The 23,996-nt window shown below is 48.8% G+C and overlaps 1 protein-coding gene across 1 annotated transcript in view; it reads right to left on the reverse strand.

The window, feature by feature from the left end:
- Window positions 1–544: 544 nt before the first annotated feature.
- Window positions 545–23,996, reverse strand: part of LOC129697556 (xanthine dehydrogenase/oxidase-like) — a 77,502-nt gene continuing 54,050 nt past the window's right edge. The window contains exons 27-38 of the mRNA XM_055636224.1: window positions 23,084–23,229; window positions 21,172–21,253; window positions 19,279–19,374; window positions 16,252–16,380; window positions 16,085–16,156; window positions 14,908–14,910; window positions 13,581–13,633; window positions 10,806–10,920; window positions 8,956–9,021; window positions 5,689–5,877; window positions 3,649–3,816; window positions 545–2,525 (exon numbers count right to left, since the gene is read on the reverse strand). Coding sequence (XP_055492199.1) covers window positions 2,475–2,525; window positions 3,649–3,816; window positions 5,689–5,877; window positions 8,956–9,021; window positions 10,806–10,920; window positions 13,581–13,633; window positions 14,908–14,910; window positions 16,085–16,156; window positions 16,252–16,380; window positions 19,279–19,374; window positions 21,172–21,253; window positions 23,084–23,229 — 1,170 coding nt within the window. The 3' untranslated portion in view covers window positions 545–2,474. The remainder of the gene's footprint in view (window positions 2,526–3,648; window positions 3,817–5,688; window positions 5,878–8,955; window positions 9,022–10,805; window positions 10,921–13,580; window positions 13,634–14,907; window positions 14,911–16,084; window positions 16,157–16,251; window positions 16,381–19,278; window positions 19,375–21,171; window positions 21,254–23,083; window positions 23,230–23,996) is intronic.

The raw sequence follows: 23,996 nt of genomic DNA on the forward strand, positions 1-23,996 counted from the left end.
AGAGAACAAAAGTGACGAAGGTCAAGGGAAATGTAGAATAGATCGTTGTTAGATAGGGGAAGATGACAACGAAGCATATACAGGTAAAATGTAATCAGGAGGACAGTCAGACTGGTGGGAGAACTGGGAAGGGGGAGGGATGGAGAGAGAGAGATAAAGCAGGGATTACTTGAAGTTAGAGAAGTCAATGTTCATACCGCTGGGGTGTAAGCTGCCCCAGCGAAATATGATGTGCTGTTCCTCCAATTTGCATTGGTCCTCACTCTGACAATGGAGGAGGCTCAGGACAGAAAGGTCAGTGTGGAAATGGGAGGGGGAGTTGAAGTGTTTAGCAATCAGGTTTAGGGACACTATGGATCACCTCTTGTTTTCTTCTTTTTGTATTTTGTACTTTTATTTTTTGTCTTTTTTTCTTTGTACTGCCTTTAGTGAATTTATGATTAATTTATGTATTATTTATATTTCTGGCTTTTGTTCGAGTCTTTGTATCCCTTGACAGTAACTGATATTCTAATTCCCAAAACAAAATCTAAACCAAGAAATACAGAGTTCGAAATGATATTGTTTTTTTTTGCATTGAATTCTTTATTATAATTTACTACTTGATCATATGCTGAAGTGAGTAGATGTCTTTTACATAAAAATCATTCCACATACACATGACTTGCAGTTCACATTGTGTCCCCGCGTTTAATCTGTATATCCCCAGGAAATGTTTAAACAGGGCACGGGAAAACTTGTGGGAATCTTTCCAAATTTGCCAAAGATTTGATTGTGCAGAGTTTTATTTACGCAAACAGAAAAAAAAAGTATGCTCCAGTTATGAACCTTAGCAGGTAATATAGATGATCAATAGTTTTGATTCCTAACACACGTGCTGCCTGGATTAGAGGGCATAAACTATAAGGAGAGGTTGGACAATCTTGCATTGATTTTTCTGGAGCACCAGAGGCTGAGGTGAGACCTGATCAAAATTGTGAGAGGCATAGATAGGATAGACAGTCAGAGCATTTTGCACAGTTTCTTCTCAGTTGTTATCAGGCAACTGAACCATCTTACCACAACCAGAGAGCAGTCCAGAACTACTATCTACCTTTTTGGTGACCCTCGGACTATCCATGATCGGACTTTGTTGGCTTTACCTTGCACTAAGTGTTAGTTCCTAATTATGTATCTGTACACTGTAAATGGATCGATTGTAATCATGTATTGTCTTTCTGCTGACTGGTTAGCACGCAACAAAAAGCTTTTCACTGTACCTCGGTACACGTGGCAATAAACTAAACTAAACTAAACAGAATGGAGATGTCAAAGACTAAAAATAATAGTTTTAAGTGGAAACATTTAAAGGAGATGTGCAGGTTATGTTTTCTTCAATGTAGGTTTAAGTTTATTATTGTCACTTGTCAGTGAAGCTTTGTTTTGATTGCAATCTAATGAAATCAGATAATACTATGTATAAATATGATCAAGTCAAACCAAGTACTATAGGTAGAGCAAAGGGGAAGATACAGAGTGCAGAATATAGTTCTCAGCATTGTAGCGCACCAGTTCCACAGACAAAGCCCAATGTCGGCAATGGGGTAGAGGTGAATTGGACGGCACCCTAGCTCATGGAAGGACCGTTCAGAAGCCTGATAACAGAGGGGAAGAAGCTGTTCCTGAGTCTGGTGGTGCGCGCTTTAAGCCTTCTGTGACTGATGAGTGCCTGGAATGCAGTGAGAAAGGTGGTGGTGGAGGCTGATACAATAGTGGCTTTTAAGAGGCTTTTAGATAGGCAGGGAATGGAGGGATATGGATCACATGCAGGCAAAGGGGATGAGGTGGATATTTTGCTTCCTCTCTTTGAAATCTTTGAAACTCCCTTCTTCAAACATCAACAGGAACAAAATTCTTGAACATTGGAAACATAGGTGGATAGATACCTAGATAGCTGAATGCTTGATGGCACTGGACCTGTACTTGCTGGAGTTTAGGATGGGAGGTTGGGAGATGGCAAGAGTGGGTGGTATAGGAAACAGAGGGGGTGGAGGTTGGGGTGGTATTACTTGAAATTGGAGACTTCAATGTTTCCACCATGGGGTTGTCGGCTGCCCAAGTGCAATATGAGGTGCTGTTCCTCCAGCTTGCGTGTGGCCTCACTCTGACAATGGAGGAGGCCCAGAACAGAAAGAACAATGTAGGGATGGGAAGGGGAGCAACTGGGAGATCCAGCGGGCCTTGGCGGACCGAGCGCAGGTGTCTGGTGAATGGTTTGCCCAGTCTATGCTTGGTGTCCTGCAAGCCACATCTGGAACAGTGAATGCGGGAGGTGTGGGGTTTTATTGTGTTGTGGGATGGGGATGATCGCAGGGGTTGCCTGGAGGTCCAGGCTCTGTTGCTGGGTCTTTGAGCGATGGAGAAGGGTGGGCAGCTCAATGATGATCCATGCTGCCTTATGCACACGGTGGAATCGTTCCTCTCCTGGGCTTGGGCTACACCTCGACGTTCCAAGGAGTAAAGGTTCCTGGTTCCGCAGGAGGGCACTGGGGAAGGAAGGAGAACCAAGTCCATTGTTACTTTCACATAAACAATGAAATCCACACTGCAGTTGAAGATGTAGGTACAAATACACTGCATCACAGCTTGATTTGGGAACAGCTCTGCCCAAGACCGCAAATAAATTGTACAGAGTTGTGGATAGAAATTAGGTGCAGGAGTAGGCCATTCGGCCCTTCGAGCCTGCACCGCCATTCAATATGATCATGGCTGATCATCCAACTCAGTATCCAGTACCTGCCTTCTCTCCATACCCCCTGATCCCTTTAGCCACATCTAACTCCCTCTTAAATATAGCCAATGAATTGGCCTCAATTACCTTCTGTGGCAGGGAATTCCACAGATTCACCACTCTCTGTGTGAAAAATGCTTTTCTCATCTCGGTCCTATAAGATTTCCCCCTTATCGTTAAACTGTGACCCCTTGTTCTTGACTTCCCCAACATCAGGAACAATCTTCCTGCATCTGGCCTGTCCAACCCCTTAAGAATTTTGTAAGTTTCTATAAGATCCCCCCTCAATCTTCTAAATTCTAGCGATTACAAGCCGAGTATATCCAGTCTTTCTTCATATGAAAGTCCTGCCATCCCAGGAATCAGTCTGGTGAACCTTCTCTGTGCTCCCTCTATGGCAAGAATGTCTTTCTTCAGATTAGGAGACCAAAACTGTACGCAAAATGGATGTAGCCCAGTCCGTCACACACACAGACCACACTCCCCACCATCGACTCCATCTCCACTTCACGCTGCCTCGGGAAAGCAGCCGACACAATCAAAGACTTGTCCCACCCCGGTCATTCCTCCTTCCTCTCCCCGCTCCCGTCCGGCAGAAGGTACAGAAGCTTGAAAGTGAGCACCACCAGATTCAGGAACAGCTTCTTCCCCTGTGTTATCAGGCTTCTGACTGAGACAAAGTCCAATGTCCGCAATGGGGTAGAGGTGAATCGGACAGTACCCTAGCTAGTGGAAGCGCCGTTCAGAAGCATGATAACAGAGGGGAAGATACAGAGTGAGAAGGCTGAGTGTGTGGGCAATGTTGGCATTGGGACGGTGAGGAAGGTTCCAGCCCACCCCCTCTGTCCACTCCTCCCCCCCGGCCCGGCCCTACGTACCATCTGGGTGAGGAAGTCGGTGCAGGCGAGTCGTATCCTGTCTGGCGTGGCCGGGCTGTCTAGACGGAACGGCTCCATGGCTCCGGCCCCAGTCCTGCTGGCGGCCACCGCATCCTTGATGGCAAAGAATATGGAGGCGGCAAGAAACAGAGGGGGCTCCCCGACGGCCTGTTGGAAACACAACAGATCCCAGTGGATCACTCACATCCCACCAATAAACAGACCAGATCCAAGTGGATCACTCACATCCCAATAAACACACCAGATCCCAGTGGATCATCCACCCCCCAATAAACACACCAGATCCCAGTGGATCACTCACATCCCACCAACCAGATCCCAGTGGATCACCCATCCACCCCACCAATAAACACACCAGTGGATCACCCACCCATCCCTCCAATAAACACAGCAGATCCCAGTGGATCACTCACATCCCAATAAACACAACAGATCCCAGTGGATCACTCACATCCCACCAATAAACACACCAGTGGATCACTCACCCATCCGTCCAATAAACACACCACAGCCCAAGCTAGTGGATCACTCACACCAATCCCCACCAATCTTACCTTAGCGTAGTGATTCACTTACATTCATCCCTCCAAAAGTTCCTTGCAAAGCCCTGACAGCCCAGTGTCCACCCCACCCTCTCACTGTCCAGCCATTATTTCACCCCCACTCCCCTCCCACCGCTCCCTTCCACCCAAATCCCTCCCACTGGCTTTACATTTGTCTCCTCTCCTTACCTGACTCCCCTTTGTCTCCTATTCACCTCCACCCATCAACCACCCTTCCTCCCCGCTCACCTGTATCCACCTATCACTCACCAGACTTTGTCCTCCAGCTTCCTCCTCCTATTACAACCAGTGTGAAGAGGGACCCAGAGCTGTCCATTCCCTCCACAGATGCTGCTTGACCTGCTGAGTTCCCAAAACACTTTGTGTGTCATATTACACTTGGACCTAGTTGGATAGTTTTCTCTAGAACAAGAGTTTGAGGGGAGATCTGGTGGAAGTATATATAATTATGGGAGGCATAGATGGGGTAGATAGTCTGAACCTTTTCCCCAGGATGGAAACGTCAAAGACTAATTTAGTTTAGTTTAGAGACGCAGCGCTGAAACTGGCCCTTGGGCCCACCGGGTCCGCTCCGACCAGCGATCCCCGCACATTAACACTATCCTACACACACCAGGGACAATTTATATTTATCCCAAGCCAATTAGCCATCTTTGGAGTGTGGGAGGAAACCGGAGATCGTGGGGAAAACCCCACGCAGGTCACGGGGAGAACGTGCAAACTCCGTACAGACGGCACCCGGGTCTCTCGCGCTGTGAGGCAGCAGCTCTACCCGCTGCGCTACTGGAGGGCATAGCTTTCCAGTGACAGGAAAGTTTAAAGGAGATGTGCGGGGGCAAGTCTTTTACACAGAGGGTGGTGGGTGCCTGGAACACACTGCTAGGGGTGGTGGTGGAGGAAGATACAATAGTGGCGTTTAAGAGGCTTTAGGATAGACAAATGGACATGCAGGGAATGGAGGGATTATGCACAGGAGGTGGGTGGGTGGGTCTTGGCATCATGTTCGGCACAGACCTTGTGGGCTGAAGGGCCTCTTCCTGTGCTGTACTGTTATTTAACATCTTCCGGGGATCATCCTACATTGAGAAACTAGGAACTGCAGATGTTGGTTTGGCAAGGAAAGACACAAAGTGCTGGAGTAACTCAGCGGGCCAGGCAGCATCTGTGGAGGGCATGGATAGGCAATGTTTCTGGCGGGACCCTTCTTCAGACTATTATGTCAGCAGCATACATCTGATGCATCCCTTCTATAGATCCTGTTCACAGCCTGGGATGAAGTTCAACGTTTAACAAAAACTTCATTTTTAAACTGTTGCTGAAAAGAATCACACCATTCACGAACATCATGTATATTCAACAAATATCTTCAGTTAAATGCTAACTCCCAGTCGGTTTGGCAACTTTGCTTTGAAAGCAGCTCCCTCTGTGGGTTAAGCAGCAAATGTCCTGCAGTCACCTTGGATGAATAGATGGCTTTCTTGTTGGGAGCTTCCCGAAGCAGGGACACGTTGAACCGGGCAGGAATGTCGCCAGCCGCCGGGATCTTGTAGCTGCCCGGACCCCGTGTGTACAGGACTCCGTCCGGAGAATAACGCAACTCCTCCAGAGTGAAGAGACCCAGACCCTGGGCAAAGGCTCCTTCCACCTGGTAGAGGGAGAGGGAGAGGGGGGGGAGAGGGAGAGGGAGGGGGGAGAGGGAGGGGGGGGGGGGGGGAGGGGGGGGGGAGGGAGGGGGGGGGGGGGAGAAATGGAGAGAGAGAGAGAGGGGGCAGTGAGAGAGGACGAGGTGAGTGAGAGAGGGAGAGGGAGCGGGAGGGGGAGGGAGAGGAGAGGGGGAGTGAGAGAGGGGGGAGAGAGTAGAGGGGGAGAGGGAGGGAGGAGAGGAGGGAGAGAGGGGGTAGGGGGAGGGGTGGAGAGGAGGAGGAAGAGGGAGAGGGGTGAGAGGGTCAGAGAGGGAGAGAGGGAGGGGGGGTGAGGAGGGGGGGGAGGGAGAGGAGGGAGAGGGGAGTGAGGGAGAGGGGGGGAGAGGGAGGGAGTGAGGGGGAGAGGGAGGGGGAGAGGGGGAGGGGGAGACAGAAAGGGGAAAGAGGGTAGGGGAGAGACAGAAGGAGAGAGGGGGACGGAGAGAAGAAGGGGGAGAGAGAGGGAGGGAGAGGGAGAGAAAGGAGATTGGGAGGCAGGGGATGGGAGAGGGATGGAGGGGGAGTGTAGGGAGACACAGAGAATGAGAGAGAGAGTGAGACAGAGAGGGGAGAGATAGAGACAAGAGGGAGGGAGAGAGAGAGAGGCAGAGGGAGAGAGAGAGAACGAGACAGAGAGGGATAGTGAAAGATGGAGAGAGATACAGGGAGAGAAGGGGAGGGAAAAAGACAGGGAAATAGAGAGGGGATAGAGAGAGAGGGAGAGAAAAATAGAGTATGAGAGATAGACAGAGTGAGATTGAGTCAGTATAGCCAACTCCCAACAAACACAGCCTATTCACCTGACTCTCAGTCAGAAGAAGGGTCTCGACCCGAAACGTCACCCATCCCTTCTCTCCAGAGATGCTGCCTGTCCCGCTGAGTTACTCCAGCATTTTGTGTCTGTCCACAACCTATTCACCCCTTACCTCCCCCCCTCTTTTGTCTTTCGCGGGTGGTGGTAAAACGAGCTCTTTTGCCACAGAGCCCCAGGGGATTGGCGGAGAGATCAAACTTCAAACTCCTCAAGCAGCGGAGCCAACCGCCTCAGCCCCATTGCCCCACTCCCCGTCTTCTTGTGGAACTGTGGTTTCTCTCATGACCCATTACTTCCTGATCCCCTTATGATCCTTTACATGGCTGTCTAGTCCACCAGCAGGTCTTGAGAATGTGGGAGGAAACCGGATCACCCAGGCTGTGTGCGGGTGGGAGACTCACAGTGACACAAGGATTGAATTCTTAAGATTTAGCTCCGAGGGCTAACGGAATCAAGGGATGTGGGGGAAAAAGCAGGAACGGGCTACTGATTTGAGATGATCAGCCCTGATCATATTGAATGGCGGTGCTGGCTCAAAGGGCCGAATGGTCTACTCCTGCACCTTCTTCGCTATGTTCCTACGTTTCTATGAACGTGCAAACCCCACACAGACGGCAGCGGAGGTCAGGGTCAAACCCGCCTCCTTGGAGCCATGAGGCGATGGCTCTACCAGATGTGTAAGAAAGAACTGCAGATGCAGGTTTAAATCGAAGGTAGACACAAAATGCTGGAGTAACTCAGGGGGGACAGGCAGCACCTGTGGAGAAAAGGAATGGGTGACGTTTCGGGTCGAGACCCTTCTTCAGACTGATGTCAGGGTAGGGGGCGGGACAAAGATAGAATGTGGTCGGAAACAGTAAAAGACTAGTGGGAGATCTGGGAAAGGGAAGGAGATGGGGAGAGCAAGGGCTATTTGAAGTTAGAGAATTCAATGTTCATACCGCCGGGGTGTAAACTACCCAAGTGAAATATGAGGTGCTGTTCCTCCGATTTGCGCTGGGCCTCACTCTGACAATGGAGGAGGCCCAGGACAGAAAGGTCAGATTGGTGATGGGAGGGGGAGTTGAAATGCTGAAGTTACCTACCTGATCTCCCGGTACCTGATATTTCGCTTGGGTAGTTTACACCCCAGCGGTATGAACATTGACTTCTCCAACTTCAGATAGCCCTTGCTTTCTCTCTCTCTCTCCATCTCCTCCCCCTTCCCAGTTCTCCCACCAGTCTTACTGTCTCCGCCTACATTCTATCTTTATCCCACCCACGCCCCTGATCAGTCAGAAGAAGGGTCTCGACCCGAAACGTCACCCATTCCTTCTCTCCAGAGATGCTGCCTGTCCCGTTGAGTAACTCAAGCATTTTGGCTCTACCAGGTGCGCCACCCTGTGGAGATGCTGCACACTGCACTTTGAGGCTTTGAGAGGCACTTGAATAGAGAAAGCTTCAACGAGATGGATCAACGTGTGTCGCTGAGATACCGTCTGGGGAAGTACCAATGTTGAAGACTATATTCTGCCTGCCGTTTCTCTCCCTTCACTCTAGTTCAGTTTGGAGATACAGCATAGAAACAGGCCATTCAGCCCAACAAGTCATGCTGACCATCGATCACCCATTCACACTAGTTTATGGCTAATATTGCTTTTGCTTATTCTTTAGAAACATAGAACGTAGAAAATAGGTGCAGGAGGAGGCCATTCGGCCCTTCGAGCCATTCATTGTGATCATGGCTGATCTTCCCCAATCAATAACCCATAGAAATTGATTTAATTAAATGAGTCCAACAGTAAAACAAAACAATTGAATTGATTGAGACAACCCACGGAAACAGGCCCTTCAGCCCAACAAGTCCATGCCGACCATTGATCACCCGTTCACACTAGTTCTATGTTATTCCCTTTCATCCTCCACTCCCTACACACTAGCGACAATTTACAGAGAGCCATTTAACCTACAAATGCTCCCGTCTCCGGGTGCTCCGGTTTCCTCCCACACTCTAAAGCCATACAGGTTTGTAGGTTAATTGTCTTCTGTACGTAATCTCTAGTGTGTAGGTTAGAGCGAGTGTACAGGTGAACATGGGTCTGGGTGCACTCAGTGGGTCGAAGGGTCTGTTTCCATGCTGTATCTCTGAACTAAACTGAAAATGAGCAAAGTGATGATTGTAGACCCATCTTGGACAGGCCGAGATCCAGGAATCGTGGCCGTTTCCCCAGTGTTGCCTCTTGCTCACCTGCCCAATGTCCACCGCCGGGTTCAGGCTCAGTCCCACGTCCATTACGATATCCGTGCGCAGGTTCTGAAATCAAACAGAGTCTGGGGTTACGGTGGGATTAACCAGCACCCATCATCAGCGTGCATTACAGTGGATACAAGCAGCCCGTCACAGTGGTGCAGCGGGTGGAGCCGCTGCCTCACACCGCCAGAGACCACGCGCTCGATCCCGACCTGGGGTGTTGCCGGTGTGTGCAGTTTGCACGTTCTCCCAGTGACCGCGTGGGTTTCCTTCGGGTGCTCCGGTTTCCTCCCACGTCCCAAACACGTGTGGGTTTGTGGGTTAATTGGCCCTCTTGTAAAATTACTCCCTAGTGTGTGGGAATGTGGGATAACGTAGAACTAGTGTGGGCAGGTGATCGATGGTCGGCATGGACTCGGTGGCCAGGAGGTAGTGTATCCATAGATTGACACAAAACGCTGGAGTAACTCAGCGGGACAGGCAGAATCTCTGGAGAGGCGGAATGGGTGACGTTTAAGGTCGAGACCCTTCTTCAGCAGTTCCTTCCTCCGGCGTTGTATCCAAATGCTCCATCTTTCAATCAATTCAATTTTTAAAAACTGGGGAAGTTAGATTAAGGAATTAGCAAATGTAATGTTAGCCATGAACTTGGGTGAGTGGGTGATCAATGGTCGGCATGGATTCATTGGGCCGAAGGGCCTGTTCCCCTGCTTTATCTCTCAATCAATGTCTTAGTTTAGTTTAGAGATACAGCGCGGAAACAGGCCCTTCAGCCCACCGAGTCTGCGCCGACCAGCCATCTCCCCATACATTACCATTATCCTACACACATTAGGAACAATTTACAATTTTTACCAATGCCAATTAACCTATAAACCTGTACATCTTTGGAGTGTGAGAGGATACCGGAGCACCCGGAGAAAACCTATGTTGTCACGGGGAGAACGTGCATACTCCGGACAGACAGCACCCGTAAGGATCGAACCCGGGTCTCCGGCATGGGACCACAGCCCTTACCAGAGATGTGGTCCCATGCAAACTACTGGAGTTGTTGGAATGAGTGGGTTAACCTATGATGAACGTTTGTCGGCACTGGGCCTGTACTCGCTGGAGTGTAGAATGAAGAATGAAACGTACAGAATAGTGAAAGGCTTGGATAGAGTGGATGTGGAGACGATGTTTCCACTAGTGGGAGAGTCTAGGACTAGAGGTCATAGCCTCAGAATCAAAGGACGTTCCTTTAGGAAGGAGATGAGGAGGAAGTTCTTTAGTCAGAGGGTGGCGACTCTATGGAATTTATTGCCACAGAAGGCCGTGGAAGCCAAGTCAATGGATGATTTTAAGGCAGAGAAAGATAGATTTGTGATTAGTGCGGGTGTCAGAGGTTATGGGGGGAAGGCAGGAAAATGGGGTTAAGAGGGAGAGATAGATCAGCCATGATTGAATGGCGGAGTAGATTAATGGGCCGAATGGCCTAATTCTGCTCCTATCACGTATGAACCATAAACTAGATCAGTGTCCGAGATCTGATGGATTCCTTAAGGCCTTAAAAGAAGGGGCCTGTGAGAAAGTTGCTTCACTGATTTAACTGTTCCAAAAATTCCAAAAATGGTGGAACAGGCTCGATGAGCTAAGTGTCTGCTCAGGATCGAATCGAACCCGGATATGGATGCAAAGTGCTGGAGCTCAGCGGGTCAGGCAGCATCACTGGAGTAAAAGGATGGGCGACGTTTCGGTTCGAGATCTTTCTTCAGACTCAGACAACCGAACCCGACACTCTGGCGCTGTAAGGCAGCAACTCTACCGCTGCGCCACTGTGCCGCCTGTTCCTGATTCAGACGTCTTACCTTGTGGTCCCCGGTGAGACAGTCAACTTCCACCTCTGAGCTGGCCACGCCGTAACTGAAGTAACTGTAAAGTTTCCCCCTGTTCTCTTTCCAATCATAGTTCAGATCAGGAGTCCTGTCCAGGGAACATTGATCTGTGTCAGTTCAGTTCAGTTCAGTTTTGTTTAGAGATACAGCGCGGAAACAGGTCCATCGGCCCACCGAGTCCGTGCCGACTGGCGATCCCCGAACACTAAAGCCCCGTCCCACTTAGGAAACCTGAACGGAAACCTCTGGAGACTTTGCGTTCCACCCAAGGTTTCCGTGCGGTTTCCGGAGGTTGCAGGTGGTTGCCGTAGGTTGTAGGTGGTGGAAGCAGGTAGGGAGACTGACAAAAACCTCCAGGAACTGCACGGAAACCTTGCGTGGGGCGCAAAGTTTCCAGAGGTTTCCGTTCAGGTCTCTTAAGTGGGACAGGGGCATTACACTGTCCTACAACACTAGGGACAATTTACACTTATACCAAGCCAATTAGCTTACAAACCTGTACGTCTTTGGAGTGTGGGAGGAAACCGGAGCACCCGGAGAAAACCCACGCGGTCACAGGGAGAACGTACAAACTCCGTACAGACAGCACCCGTAGTTGGGATCGAACCCGGGTCTCCAGCACTGCAAGCACTGTACGGCTGCAACTCTACCGCTGCGCCACCGTGCCGCTCAAGCTGTTTGTATATTTGACATTTACAAATACTTGTTTAGTTAATTAGGTGATTTTGTATTATGGCAGTGGGTTTGTTTGGTATTGTTTCACATTGTATATATTATTAATGTAATAATTGATTAAATTTCATTTTTGTAAAGACATTTAAAAAAAAAATTAAAATGCCAGAGGAGGGAGCTGGCGATGATGACGGACTCAAAGAGCAAGGCCGGTAGGAGAGGGAACCAGGTTCTGGCCTTCCGCACCTTCAAGGTCAGCTGTGGAAGGGATCCAAAGGTGGATGGGCGAGGAAGGGGACGAAGGTTCTCAGGACGATCCACACGACCAAGGAAGGCGGCGGCTGGAGGCCCTACAGCAGCCTGGGGCTCGCCTGGATCGGGCACCTCTCCAGAAGGCCTGGAGCGCTCCACCCCTCATCTTTACCCCTGCCTCCTCCCCTTCCATCAATATCCCTCCCTCTGGCTTTATACCCCACACATCGTCTTTGATCGGACTTTACTGGGCTTTATCTTGCACTAAACGTTAATCACGTTATTCCCTTTATCATGTATCTGTGCGAATGGTATGTTGCTTTCATAGCAAAAGGATTTGAGTATAGGAGCAGAGAGGTTCTACTGCAGTTGTACAGAGTCTTGGTGAGACCACACCTGGAGTATTGCGTGCAGTTTTGGTCTCCAAATCTGAGGAAGGACATTATTGCCATAGAGGGAGTGCAGAGAAGGTTCACCAGACTGATTCCTGGGATGTCAGGTCTGTCTTATGAAGAAAGACTGGATAGACTTGGTTTATACTCTCTAGAATTTCGGAGATTGAGAGGGGATCTTATAGAAACTTACAAAATTCTTAAGGGGTTGGACAGGCTAGATGCAGGAAGATTGCTCCCGATGTTGGGGAAGTCCAGGACAAGGGGTCACAGCTTAATGATAAGGGGGGAAATCCTTTAAAACCGAGATGAGAAGAACTTTTTTCACACAGAGAGTGGTGAATCTCTGGAACTCTCTGCCACAGAGGGTAGTTGAGGCCAGTTCATTGGCTATATTTAAGAGGGAGTTAGATGTGGCCCTTGTGGCCAAGGGGATCAGGGGGTATGGAGAGAAGGCAGGTACAGGATACTGAGTTGGATGATCAGCCATGATCATATTGAATGGCGGTGCAGGCTCGAAGGGCCGAATGGCCTACTCCTGCACCTAATTTCTATGTTTCTATGTTTCTATATACACTGTGGACGGCTCGATTATATTCATGGATTATCTTTCCACTGGCTGTTAGCCTGCAACAAAAAAACTGTACCTCGGTACACGTGACAATAAACTAAACTAAACTCAATCTTGCCTGACATCTCTTGTCACCTTTTCACCTCTAGCCTTTATCACCTACTCCACCCATCTGCCTATCAACCCCCCCCTCCCCTTCATTGTATCCAGGGTTTGCCTTGCTCCCCCCCGCCTCTCTTGCAACTTTCTCTCCCCTACTACAATCAGTCTGTAGAAGGATCTCATCCCGAAATGTCCTCGGTCCATTCTCTCCACAGATGCTGCCTGGGTCACTGAGTTCCTCCAGCACTTTGCGTTTTACTGAAGATTCCAGCATCTGCAGTTCCTTGTGTGTCTCTCTGATCTTCTGCTTTCTTTGAATCAACATCGTTGCGTAGGAGGGAACTGCAGATGTTGGTTTCAGCAGAAGATAGACACAAAAAGCTGGAGTAAGTCAGCATCTCTGGAGAGAAGGAATGGTTGACATTTCGGGTCCAGAACCTGAAGAAGTGCCTCGACCCGAAACGTCACCTATTCCTTTTCTCCAGAGATGCTGTCTGTCACGCTGAGTTCCTCCCTGACAAGTCCACTTAACACTCCCCAGTGCAAGATTTTGTCTGCCAAATGTCTGATTATTTTGCTGCTCTGTTCATCCCCCGAGCCCAACTCGCAGTCATCCCCATGTTGTGTCCGCAGGTCACGTCAAGTCAAGTTTATTCGTCACATACACATACGAGATCTGCAGTGAAATGAAAAGTGGCAATGCTCGCAGACTTTGTGCAAAAAGACAAACAACCAAACAAACTACAAACAGAGGTTTACCTGTAAAATCCCGTGGCTGACAGTCCCACTCTTCCCATGTACGCTGAGGAGACCTGAGGAACAACAAGGAAGATTAACGATCCATCACACGAGCTTCATGTCCGCACCCGCCGTGTAGCATAAGATCATATCATGGGCTCCTAATTTGCAGAAGGACATTCTCGCTATTGAGGGAGTGCAGCGGAGGTTCACCAGGTTAATTCCCGGGATGGCGAGACTGAGATATGATGAAAGAATGGATTGACTGGAATTTGGAAGGATGAGAGGATATCTTATGGAAACATATAAAATTCTTAAGGGATTGGACAGGCTAGATGCAGGAAAAATGTTCCCGATGTTGGGGGAGTCCAGAACCAGGGGTCACAGTTTAAGAATAATGGGTAGGGAAACTTTTTCACCCAGAGAGTTGTGGAATTCTTTGCCACAGAAGGCTGTGGAGGCCAAATCAATGGATATTTTTAAGGGAGAGACAGATAGATTCTTGATTAGTACGGGTGTCAGTGGTTATGGGGAAAAGGCAGGAGAATGGGGTTAGGAGGGAAAGATAGATCAACCATGATTGAATGGCGGAGTAGACTTGATGAGCTGAATGACCTAATTCTACTCCTATCACATATGATTTTATAGAGACATAGAACCGCTAAAAAAAATAGGTGCAGGAATAGGCCATTCGACGCTTCGAGCCAATCAATATGATCATGGCTGATCATTCAAAATCAGTACCCTAATCCTGCTTTCTCCCCATATCCCTTGATTCCGTTAGCTAAATCTAACTCTCTCTTGAAAACATCCAGCGAATTGGCCTCCACTGCCCTCTGTGGCAGAAAATTGCACAGATTCACCACCCTCTGACTAAAGAACTTTCTCATCTCCTTCCTAAAAGAATGTTCTTTCATTCTTAGGCTGTGACCTCTAGTCCTAGACTCTCCCTCTAGTGGAAACATCCTTTCCACATCCACTCTATCCAGGCCTTTCACCATTCTATACGTTTCAATGAAATCCCCCCTCATTCTTCTGAACTCCAGCGAGTGCAAGCCCAGTGCCGACAAACGTTCATCATATGTGTATCATGTGGTCGATCGAACATTGAGTTATTCTAAGGCTTGTTATTCTGACTGAAGGCTTATTGATTTAGCGTGAGTTTAGTTTATTGTCACGTGTACCGAGGTACAATGAAAAGCCTTTATTGCGTGCTAACCAGTCAGCGGAAAGACGATACTTGATTGCAATCGAGCCGTCCACCATGTACAGATACATGATAAAGGGAATCATATGAATAACGTCTAGTGCAAGTTTAGAGATACAATGCAGAAACAGGCCCTTTGGCCCACTCTGTCCGTACACCAGCACAACCCGTCACACTGAGGACAATTTACAATTTTTACTGAAGTCAAGTAGCCTCCAAATGCGTATGACTGCGGGAGGAAACCGGTGCACCCGGGTGAACCCATGTAGTCACAGGGAGAACGTGCAGACTCCGTAGAGACGGCACCCATAGTCAGGTTTAAACCCGGGTCTCTGGCGCTGTGAGGCAGCAACTCTACCCGCTGCGCCACCGTGCCATCCTGGGACGGGAGGACATGGCGCTCCGCCACTCCACCTAGGGTCCGTAGGGGGAGAAGCGGGTCTGTTGTCAGCGACTGGAGGACTGGTGATGGGATCTAGGGAGTGGGCAGGGCCGACGATGTCCTGGTTGGGTTGCTCCTAGGCCCGGCCAAGCTGGCCATCCGCGAGTCACAGCGCCAGGTGGAAGAGAACTTTGCCCGAGGCAGATGCTTTCCCCTTTACCGGGGGTTGCGTCCACGTGGGGTGGTGTTAGACTACATTGTTGTACAGTAGTTATTTAGTGTATTTGAAAGGATTGTAACATAGTTGTTTGGAAAGATAATTTCTAGATAATTTGATGATTTTGTAACATGGTGGTGGGTGTGATACTATGGTTTTGTTTTGTAACGTGATAGTAATTAAATAAATTACTTTTGATACAAAAACAAACCGTGCCGCCCTAGTACCATCCACCGTGGTGGTCTGCGGGGATCGGCGCAGGAACCTCCGCTGTTTGCAATGAAAATGGAGGTGGGCTTGATCAGTAAGTTTGCAGTTGACAAAAAAATCGGAGGAGTTAGGGGTGGTGTGGATGGTTGCCAAAGGATATTCTCAGGCGAGCATCAGATATTACAAGCTGTTATCAGGCAACTGAATCATCCCTACCGCAACCAGAGCTGAACTACTATCCAGAGACGCTGACTGACCCGCTGAGTTACTCCAGCACTTTGCGTTCTTTTTTGTAAACCACCATCTTGCGGTTCCTTGTGTCTGCCCTCTGGTGAACCTCCTCTGCACCTTCTCCAGAGCCTCCACATCCTTCCTTGTAATGGGACGAGCAGAACTGGACAGTCAACAAAGTGACTGACTTTAAATGCTGGAGTAACTCAGCGGGACAGGCAGCATCTCTGGAGAGGGTGACGTTTCGGTTCTTGACTGACTTTGTCGCACGTACCCACTGCCTCCCAGCTTCCTGTTGGATTGGCTGATTTAAATGGCTCCAATCTCTCCAGAAGATTCTGACACGCAATCTGTAGAGAAGGGGAGACAGGGGTTGCTGGTAATTGATGTGGAGAGTGGTTTAAAATATAAAGCCAGTGTATGTTTACTGGGTTTGGTCCCTTACCTTAATTGCCATGCCGTTCATATCGGAGCTGACAGAGGCTGCAGTTGGGCTTGTGTTCGGAACCGTGTTGGTGCTCGTCTCACAGATGTGTATCCGGGAAACTGGAATTCCCAGCATTTTACTAGTAACCTGGATAAACCACAGTTTGTTTAAGAAGGAACTGCAGATGCTGGAACAATCGAAGGGAGACAAAAATGCTGGAGAAACTCAGCGGGACAGGCAGCATCTATGGAGCGAAGGAACGGGTGACCTTTCGGGTCGAGAACCTTCTTCAGTCTGAAGAGGGTCTTGAGCCGAAACGTCCACCATTCCTTCTATCCAGAGATGCTGCCTGTCCCGCTGAGTTTCTCCAGCATTGTGTGTCTATTAACAGGTGGTGTGTTAAGTGATAGATACTGACAAACGTCTTTTGGACTCTGCATGCAACAGAGTACAAAGGTAATGCCAATAAAGGTGTTAATGGCGAGTCTGCAAGAACCGAGGTACAGTGGAACTAACAGTTAATATGTTAATAACAGATGCTAGCTGGCAACTTGAACTTTTTTAGTTCTTACACTGCAAGGGCCAGGAAGCGAGCGGGTAAGATTATCTCTGACCCCTCTCACCCTGGCCACAAACTCTTTGAATCACTTCCCTCTGGAAGGCGACTCCGGACTGTTAAAACTGCCACAGCCAGACATAAAAACAGTTTTTATCCACGAGTAGTTGCTCTACTCAACAGCCAAAAATCTGTAGCCTCCCTTTAATCTGGTATTTTGTTGGTTCACATGCTTGATCAATGGTGTTTTATCATTAATGTTTTATTATTATTCATGTTTAGTGTTTTCTGAGACATTTGTAACTGTCACTGTATGTCATGTTGTTACTTGTGGGCGGAGCACCAAGGCAAATTCCTTGTATGTGAATACTTGGCCAATAAACTTACTTACTTACATACTTTAGTTTGGTTTAGAGATATTGCGCGGTAACAGGCCCTTCGGTCCACCGAGTCTGCACTGACCAGCGATCCCCGCACATTAACACTATCCTACACACACTAGGGACAATTTATATTGACACCAAGCCAATTAACCTACAAACCTGTATGTTTTTGGAATGAATGTATTAATAAACACCTCCAACAGTTTTTGGGGCTTCCACAATTCACGCAGCTGGGATTAATGCAAGGTCAGCGCAAATGGGAGGCTGATTGTTGGTGCAGACCTGATGGGCCGAAGGGCCCGTTTCCTTGCCGTATATTTCCGTGTCTCAGTGGACGGCGTCTGAGTCAGCGTGGTTACAATTCCCCCTTACATTATGGGGTGGCTAAAATAAAAAGACACAGAGTGCTGGAGTAATTCAGCGGGTCAGGCAGCATCTCTGGAGAACATGGACAGGTGATGCTTCAGGTCAGGAACCCTGTTACCTGAATCAATCTATCTGAAGAAGGGTCATCACTTATCACACAGATGGTGGTGGAACGAGCTGACAGAGAAGGTAGTTGAGGCAGGGACTAAAACAACATTTAAATGATATTTGAATGGGTGCATTGATAGGACAGGTTTAGAGGGATATGGGACAAACAAGGGTAGGTGGGACTAGCGTAGATGGGACAACTCGGTCGGCAACATGGATAAGTTGGGCCGAAGGGCCTTGTTCCCTGCTGTATATGACTATGACTATCCCCATTCTCCCGAGATGCCGCCGAGCCTGCTACTCCAGCATATTGTTCCTTTTTTTTGTCAACTAGCATCTGCAGTTCATTGCGTCTCCATTATATGGCGGTAATTTGGAATATGCTGGCCGAGGAGATGATGTAGGCAGATAAAAGTCCAATGTTTAAAAGGCATTTGGACAGGCATTCAGATAGAAATGGAGTAGACCAAATGCAGGCTAATATGATTAGCATAGGCAGGTATCATGTTAGAGGTTTAGCGTCAGTTTTAGTGATTCTATGAGAGAGACTGGAAACCAGATGAATGAAGGTATGCAAATAGTCACCAGATAAAGGGCACTGATAAAGTTACACAATATTCCACACTGGGCCTGCTTCGTTCTCCCCCCCCCCCCTCCAAAGATACAAAGCAAGAGACAGAGGAAACTGCAGATGCTGGAATTTTGAGCAAAACACTAAGTGCTGGAGGAACTCAAGGGGTCAGGCAGCATCAGTGGAGGGAATGGGCAGGTGGTGTTTCAGGTTGGGACCCTTCTTTAGGCTCAAACCTAGTTCTGGTGAAATGCCACCCAACCTGAAACTTAAATTACGTTTCTCTCTCCTCAGATGCTGCCTGATGGCATTTTCAACTTTATTTCAGATTTATAGCATCTGCAGGTTTTATTTTATTTTTGGACCAAACCCTGGACTTATTTACTAAGGAGATCTATTCTTCTCAGTATTATTGATCATTTGATATCTGAACATTTAAGAAGCAGAAACTTCAGCATAGACTTTAGAAATTGGAAATACAGCGCAGAAACAGGCCCTTCGGCCCACCGAGTCTGCTCCGACCAGCGATCCCCACACACTAACACTATTCTACACACTAGAGATGATTTTCAATTTTAAAGGTTGCACGTTTAACCTACAAACATGCACGTCTTTGGAGTGTGGGAGGAAACTGGAGCACCCGGAGAAAACCGACGCTGGTCACGGAGAGAACGTACAAACTCCATACAGACAGCACCCGTAGTCAGGATCAGACTCGGGTTTCCGTCATTGTAAGGCACAACCGTGCCACCCACCACAACATAAAACACAAAGTGCCGGAGTAACTCAGCGGGTCAGGCAGCATCACTGGAGAAGTTGGATAGGTGACGTTTCGGATTGCGACCCTTCTTCAGTCTGAGATGGGGTCCCAACCCATGACGTCCTCTGTCCATGTTCTCCAGAGATGCTGAAGCCTGACCCACCAACCTACTCCAGCACTTTGTGTTTTTTTTGCCAGCATCTGCAGTTCCTTGTGTCAACGTATAGTCACAAACTGCCCGGTTCTCCTGCAGAAATGGATCCCGGTCCTGTTTTCTGGGAGCAAGGACCGTTGCGGGTACCTGCACCATCTTGGTGTGGAGCCCTTGTCCCATTTCCGTGCCGCCGTGGGTCAGGAGCACCGAGCCGTCAGTGTAAATGTGAACCAAAGCTGCCGCCTGAAACAGAACACGGGGAAGGGTTTAACTTGAAGCCTCCACCCCACTCCCGCTCACACCCCTCAGCCCTTCCCCTCCTGCACCACCCCAATGAAACCAGGGCCACCTCAACGAACAACATCTCATCCCAACCTTCAGAAGTTGATGGTCGCTGCAGTTCATTGTGTCTCCATTACCTGGCGGTAGATTGGAATAAGCTGGAATAAGAGGAGATGCTGGAGGTGTGGGATCAGCTCTGCTCAAGAGCGCAAGAAATTCCAAAGAATGTGGCCAATGTACAGAAGCTTGAAAGCGCGCACCACCAGACTCAGGAACAGCTTCTTCCCCTCTGTTATCAGGCTTCTGAACAGCCCTTCCATAAGCTAGGGTACTGTCCGATTCACCTCTACCCCATTGCAGACATTGGACTTTGACTGTGGAACTGGTGCGCTACAATGCTGAGAACTATATTCTGCACTCTATATCTTCCCCTTTGCTCTACCTGTTGTGCTTGAGTTTGATTTGATCGTATTTATGTGTAGCGTTATCTGAACTGATTGGGTAGCACGCAAAAAAAAGCTTTTTACTCCAACTTGGTACACGTGCCAATAAGGAGCCTAAACCCAAGGCCAAACCTAACCTTTCATCTCAACTTTCCCATTGTTGGGGAACCCAAAGAGGTTTGTCCGGGTGAGTCAGTGCCAGCACTTCCACTGCTGCCCATCACCTGCGCTGGTTTTCATGTTCACCTTGGTGAGAAACCACAAACGGTCTGGGTAATGGCCTGGTGTTCAGTCGATAGAAGCCAGCCTGACCTCCCTGTGCTCATGACAAGGACCTGCTGACGCTGGTTTATACCAAAGGTAGACACAAAGTGCTGGAGTAACTCAGTGGGTCAGGCAGCATCTCCCTAAAAAACGGATAGGTGACGTTTTGGCTCAGGACCCTTCTTCAGTATGATTAATGTAGGAAGAGTGAACCAAAATGTCACCAATCCATTTTCTCCCAAGATGTTTAAGAGGGAACTCCAGATGCTGGAAAATCGAAGGTAGAAAAAAATGCTGGAGAAACTCAGCGGGTGCAGCAGCATCTATGGAGCGAAGGCAATAGGCAACGTTTCAGGCCGAAACCCTTCTTCAGATTGCTGGGATGCGGGTTGGAGAAAGGAACAAGCAGAAGGAAAAAGGAGGAGGAGGAGCCCGAGGGCTGAGGGATGGGAGGAGACAGCAAGGGCTAACAAAATTGGGAGAATTCAATTTCCTGCCCTCCAGCTCTACGGCTACATCCTTACCCAGACTAGATACCACAGCTTGAATTCTCCCAATTTTGTTAGCCCTTGCTGTCTCCTCCCCTTCCTCAGCCCTCGGGCTCCTCATCCTCCTTTTTCCTTTCTTCTCCCCGCCACCCCCCATCAGTCTGAAGAAGGGTTTCGGCCCGAAACGTTGCCTATTTCCTTCGCTCCATAGATGCTGCTGCACCCGCTGAGTTTCTCCAGCATTTTTGTCTACCTTCTCCTAAGATGTTGCCTGACCTGCTGAGTTACTCCAGTGATTATATCTATCTGAGCATCCTGTTGCCTTGTTTATTCTAGCCCAGTTTAGTCTAGTCTAGTTTAGTTTAGTTTACTTTAGTTTTGTTTATTATTGTCAGGTGTACTGAGGTACAGTGACCATTTTTTGTTGTTGCGTGCTATCCAGTCAGCGGATGGTCAAGATATGATGACAATGGAACCGTCCACAGTGTAGACAGGATAGAGGGAATAACGTTTAGTGCAAGGTAATGTCCAGCAAAGTTTGATTAAAGACAGTCTTTCCGTACCTGATTGAGGAACGTGGCAGTGAAGCTAATTCCAAACATGGTGGGGATTATCGCCAGGCCCCTTTTCTTCCAGCGGTGTTGCCTGGCGGAAAGATGGGAGACTGTTAGTTCCTGTGGACCAGAGTGGTAGCCATGGAAACCGCTGGAGGTCGAGGCCCCGTGACCCCACGCTAGAGCCCGCGTATCGGGGAGGCCATTCGACCCCTCGAGCCTGGTTTCACCCTTCCATAAGACCACGGCTGAGCAGAACACAAATTGCTGGAGGAAGTCAGCAGGCCAGGCAGCATCTGTGGAGGGAATGGACAGGCCGGGAACCTTCTTCAGACTGAAGAGGGGTCCCGACCTATCCTAAGCCTGACGAAGGGAGCTGAGCTGATGTCACCAGTCCATTCCCTCCACAGATGCTGCCTGACCCGCTGAGTGCCTCCAGCACTTTGTGTTTTTCTCCAGATTCCAGCGTCAGCAGTTCCTTATGTCTGCAGATCAGGGCTGATCTGACTGTGATGTCGACACCGTGATCCAGCCCAGCCCAGCCCAGCCCAACGTAACAACTGCCTTGGAGATATTCAGAGTCTGGAACAAGATGGAGTCTCCACCCTTTTTAATTTGTTCCATTAACTTGTACTTGTTTGAACTACTCTATTTGCCACCTTCCTTTCTTCAATATCACTTTGATATCCTTCCTCCGCAAACCGCTTGTAGCTCAGCTATTGAAGAAAGGATTACTGATTGATGGAGAGACACAGGGTTGGACACGGGTCCTTCGGCCCACCGAGTCCACGCCGACCATCGATCATCGATCACCTACTTCCACCTTATCCCACTTTCACATCCACTCCCAACACACAAGGGAGCAACTTTACAGAGGGCCAATTAATCTACAAGACTGAATGTCTTTGTGGGGTGGGAGGAAACCGGAGCACACAGTTTGCAGCCCCTGTTCGACAATCTGAAGGGGCTGCTCCTCAAGTTTTGGCTACATTTTAGCCCCACGCTCCTGATATTTGGGCACCTGGTACAGAGGGGGGAGGGTTTGGAGGGGGGGGGGGGGGGGGGGGGGGGGGGTGGGGAACACCCTGCCGGTTTGCTCCTGGGCCTGGCCAAGATGGCCATTCGCGGGACCAGGCAGTGGGTAGTCACCTGCCCCTATTTCGGGCCTACGTCCGTCCACGCGTGTACCTGGAGAGGGAACACGCGGTGACCACGGGGACTCTGGAGGCTTCCGTGAATGCTGGTCACCGTGGGGAGTATTATTGATAAAGTTGGCGATATATTAAATTGACGACTGGTTGTTTTTTAAACCGCCTTTGGTCCTGTTAATACTCTGTATGTTTGTTTTGTTTCCTGAATAAAACTATTTGTAAAAAAAAAAAGAGGAAACCCAAGTGGTCACAGGGAGAACATGCAAACTCCATACAGACAGCACCTGTAGTCAGGATTGAACCCGGGTTTAGTTTGGTTTAGAGATACAGTGCGGAAACAGGCCGTTGGCCAGCATTGAATGAATGATTGAATGCATGAATGCATGATGAATGAATGAATGTATGATTGAATGATTGAATGATTGAATGAATCAATGTATGAATGAATGAATGAATGGATGCATGAAAACTGAACATTGACCAGCGATCCCTGTACACTAACACGATCCTACACACATTAGGGACAATTTTACAATTTTACCGAAGCCAATTAACCTACAAACCTGTACGTCTTTGGAGTGTGGGAGGAATCTGAAGATCCCGGAAAAAACCCACGTGGTCACGGGGAGAATGTGCAAACTCCGTACAGACAGCACCTGTGGTCAGGATGGAACCCAGATCTCCGGCGCTGTAAGGCAGCAACTCTACCGATGCATCACCAAGCCGACTTTAGAATGACAGAACGCCATGCAGCAAAAGATTCACCCGACCTGTTAAATTCATCCACTGCCTTCCTCCTGCTGTGGTAGGACGAGCTCTCCACACATTCATCCCAACATTTCCCAATGTTCACATCTTCCATCTTTTGGCTGAAGTGGGCGACGTCTCCCTCTTTGTACAGGTTCAACCTCCGCACCTCAGGAGTGGAACGGGGAGAGGACAGTTTTGGATAAAGTGACGGTTGGGAACAATGGGAGTTGAAGGTCATAAGATGATAAGTGATAGGAGTAGAATTAGACCATTCGGCCCATCAAGTCTACTCCGCCATTCAATCATGGCTGATCTATCTCTCCCTCCTAACCCGATTCTCCTGCCTTCTCCCCATAACCCCTGACACCCGCACTAATCAATCATCTATCTATCTCTGCCTTAGGAATATCCACTGACTTGGCCTCCACAGCCTTCTGTGGCAAAGAATTCAACAGATTCACCAGCCTCTGACTAAAGATATTCCTCCTCATCTTCCTAATAGAATGTCCTTTAATTCTGAGGATGTGGCCTCTAGTCTTAGATGCTCCCACTAGTGGAAACATCCTCTCCACATCCACTATCCAAGCCTTTCACTATTCGGTACGTTTCAATGAGGTCCCCCTCCTCATTCTTCTAAACACCAGCGACAACAAGCCCAGTGCCGTCATACACTGGGGATGTTGGGAACCTTGAGAGGGTTTGGCCATCGATATCCCTTTCAAAGCCAAACAGAGTAGTGTCAGAGTCCAGGACATCTGTTCCCAAACCACAAGAAGAGCCACAAATGCACTGGAGTGCTGGATTAACTCACCAGGTCAGGCAGCATCTCTGGAGAACATGGACAGGCGACGTTTCGGATCGGGACCCATCTTCAGACTCGACACAAAGCGTCACCTATCCGTTTTCTCCAGAGATGCTGCCCGACCTGCTGAG

This window comes from Leucoraja erinacea, chromosome 5 (assembly GCF_028641065.1).
Source record: "Leucoraja erinacea ecotype New England chromosome 5, Leri_hhj_1, whole genome shotgun sequence".
Classification (NCBI taxonomy): Eukaryota; Metazoa; Chordata; class Chondrichthyes; order Rajiformes; family Rajidae; genus Leucoraja; species Leucoraja erinaceus.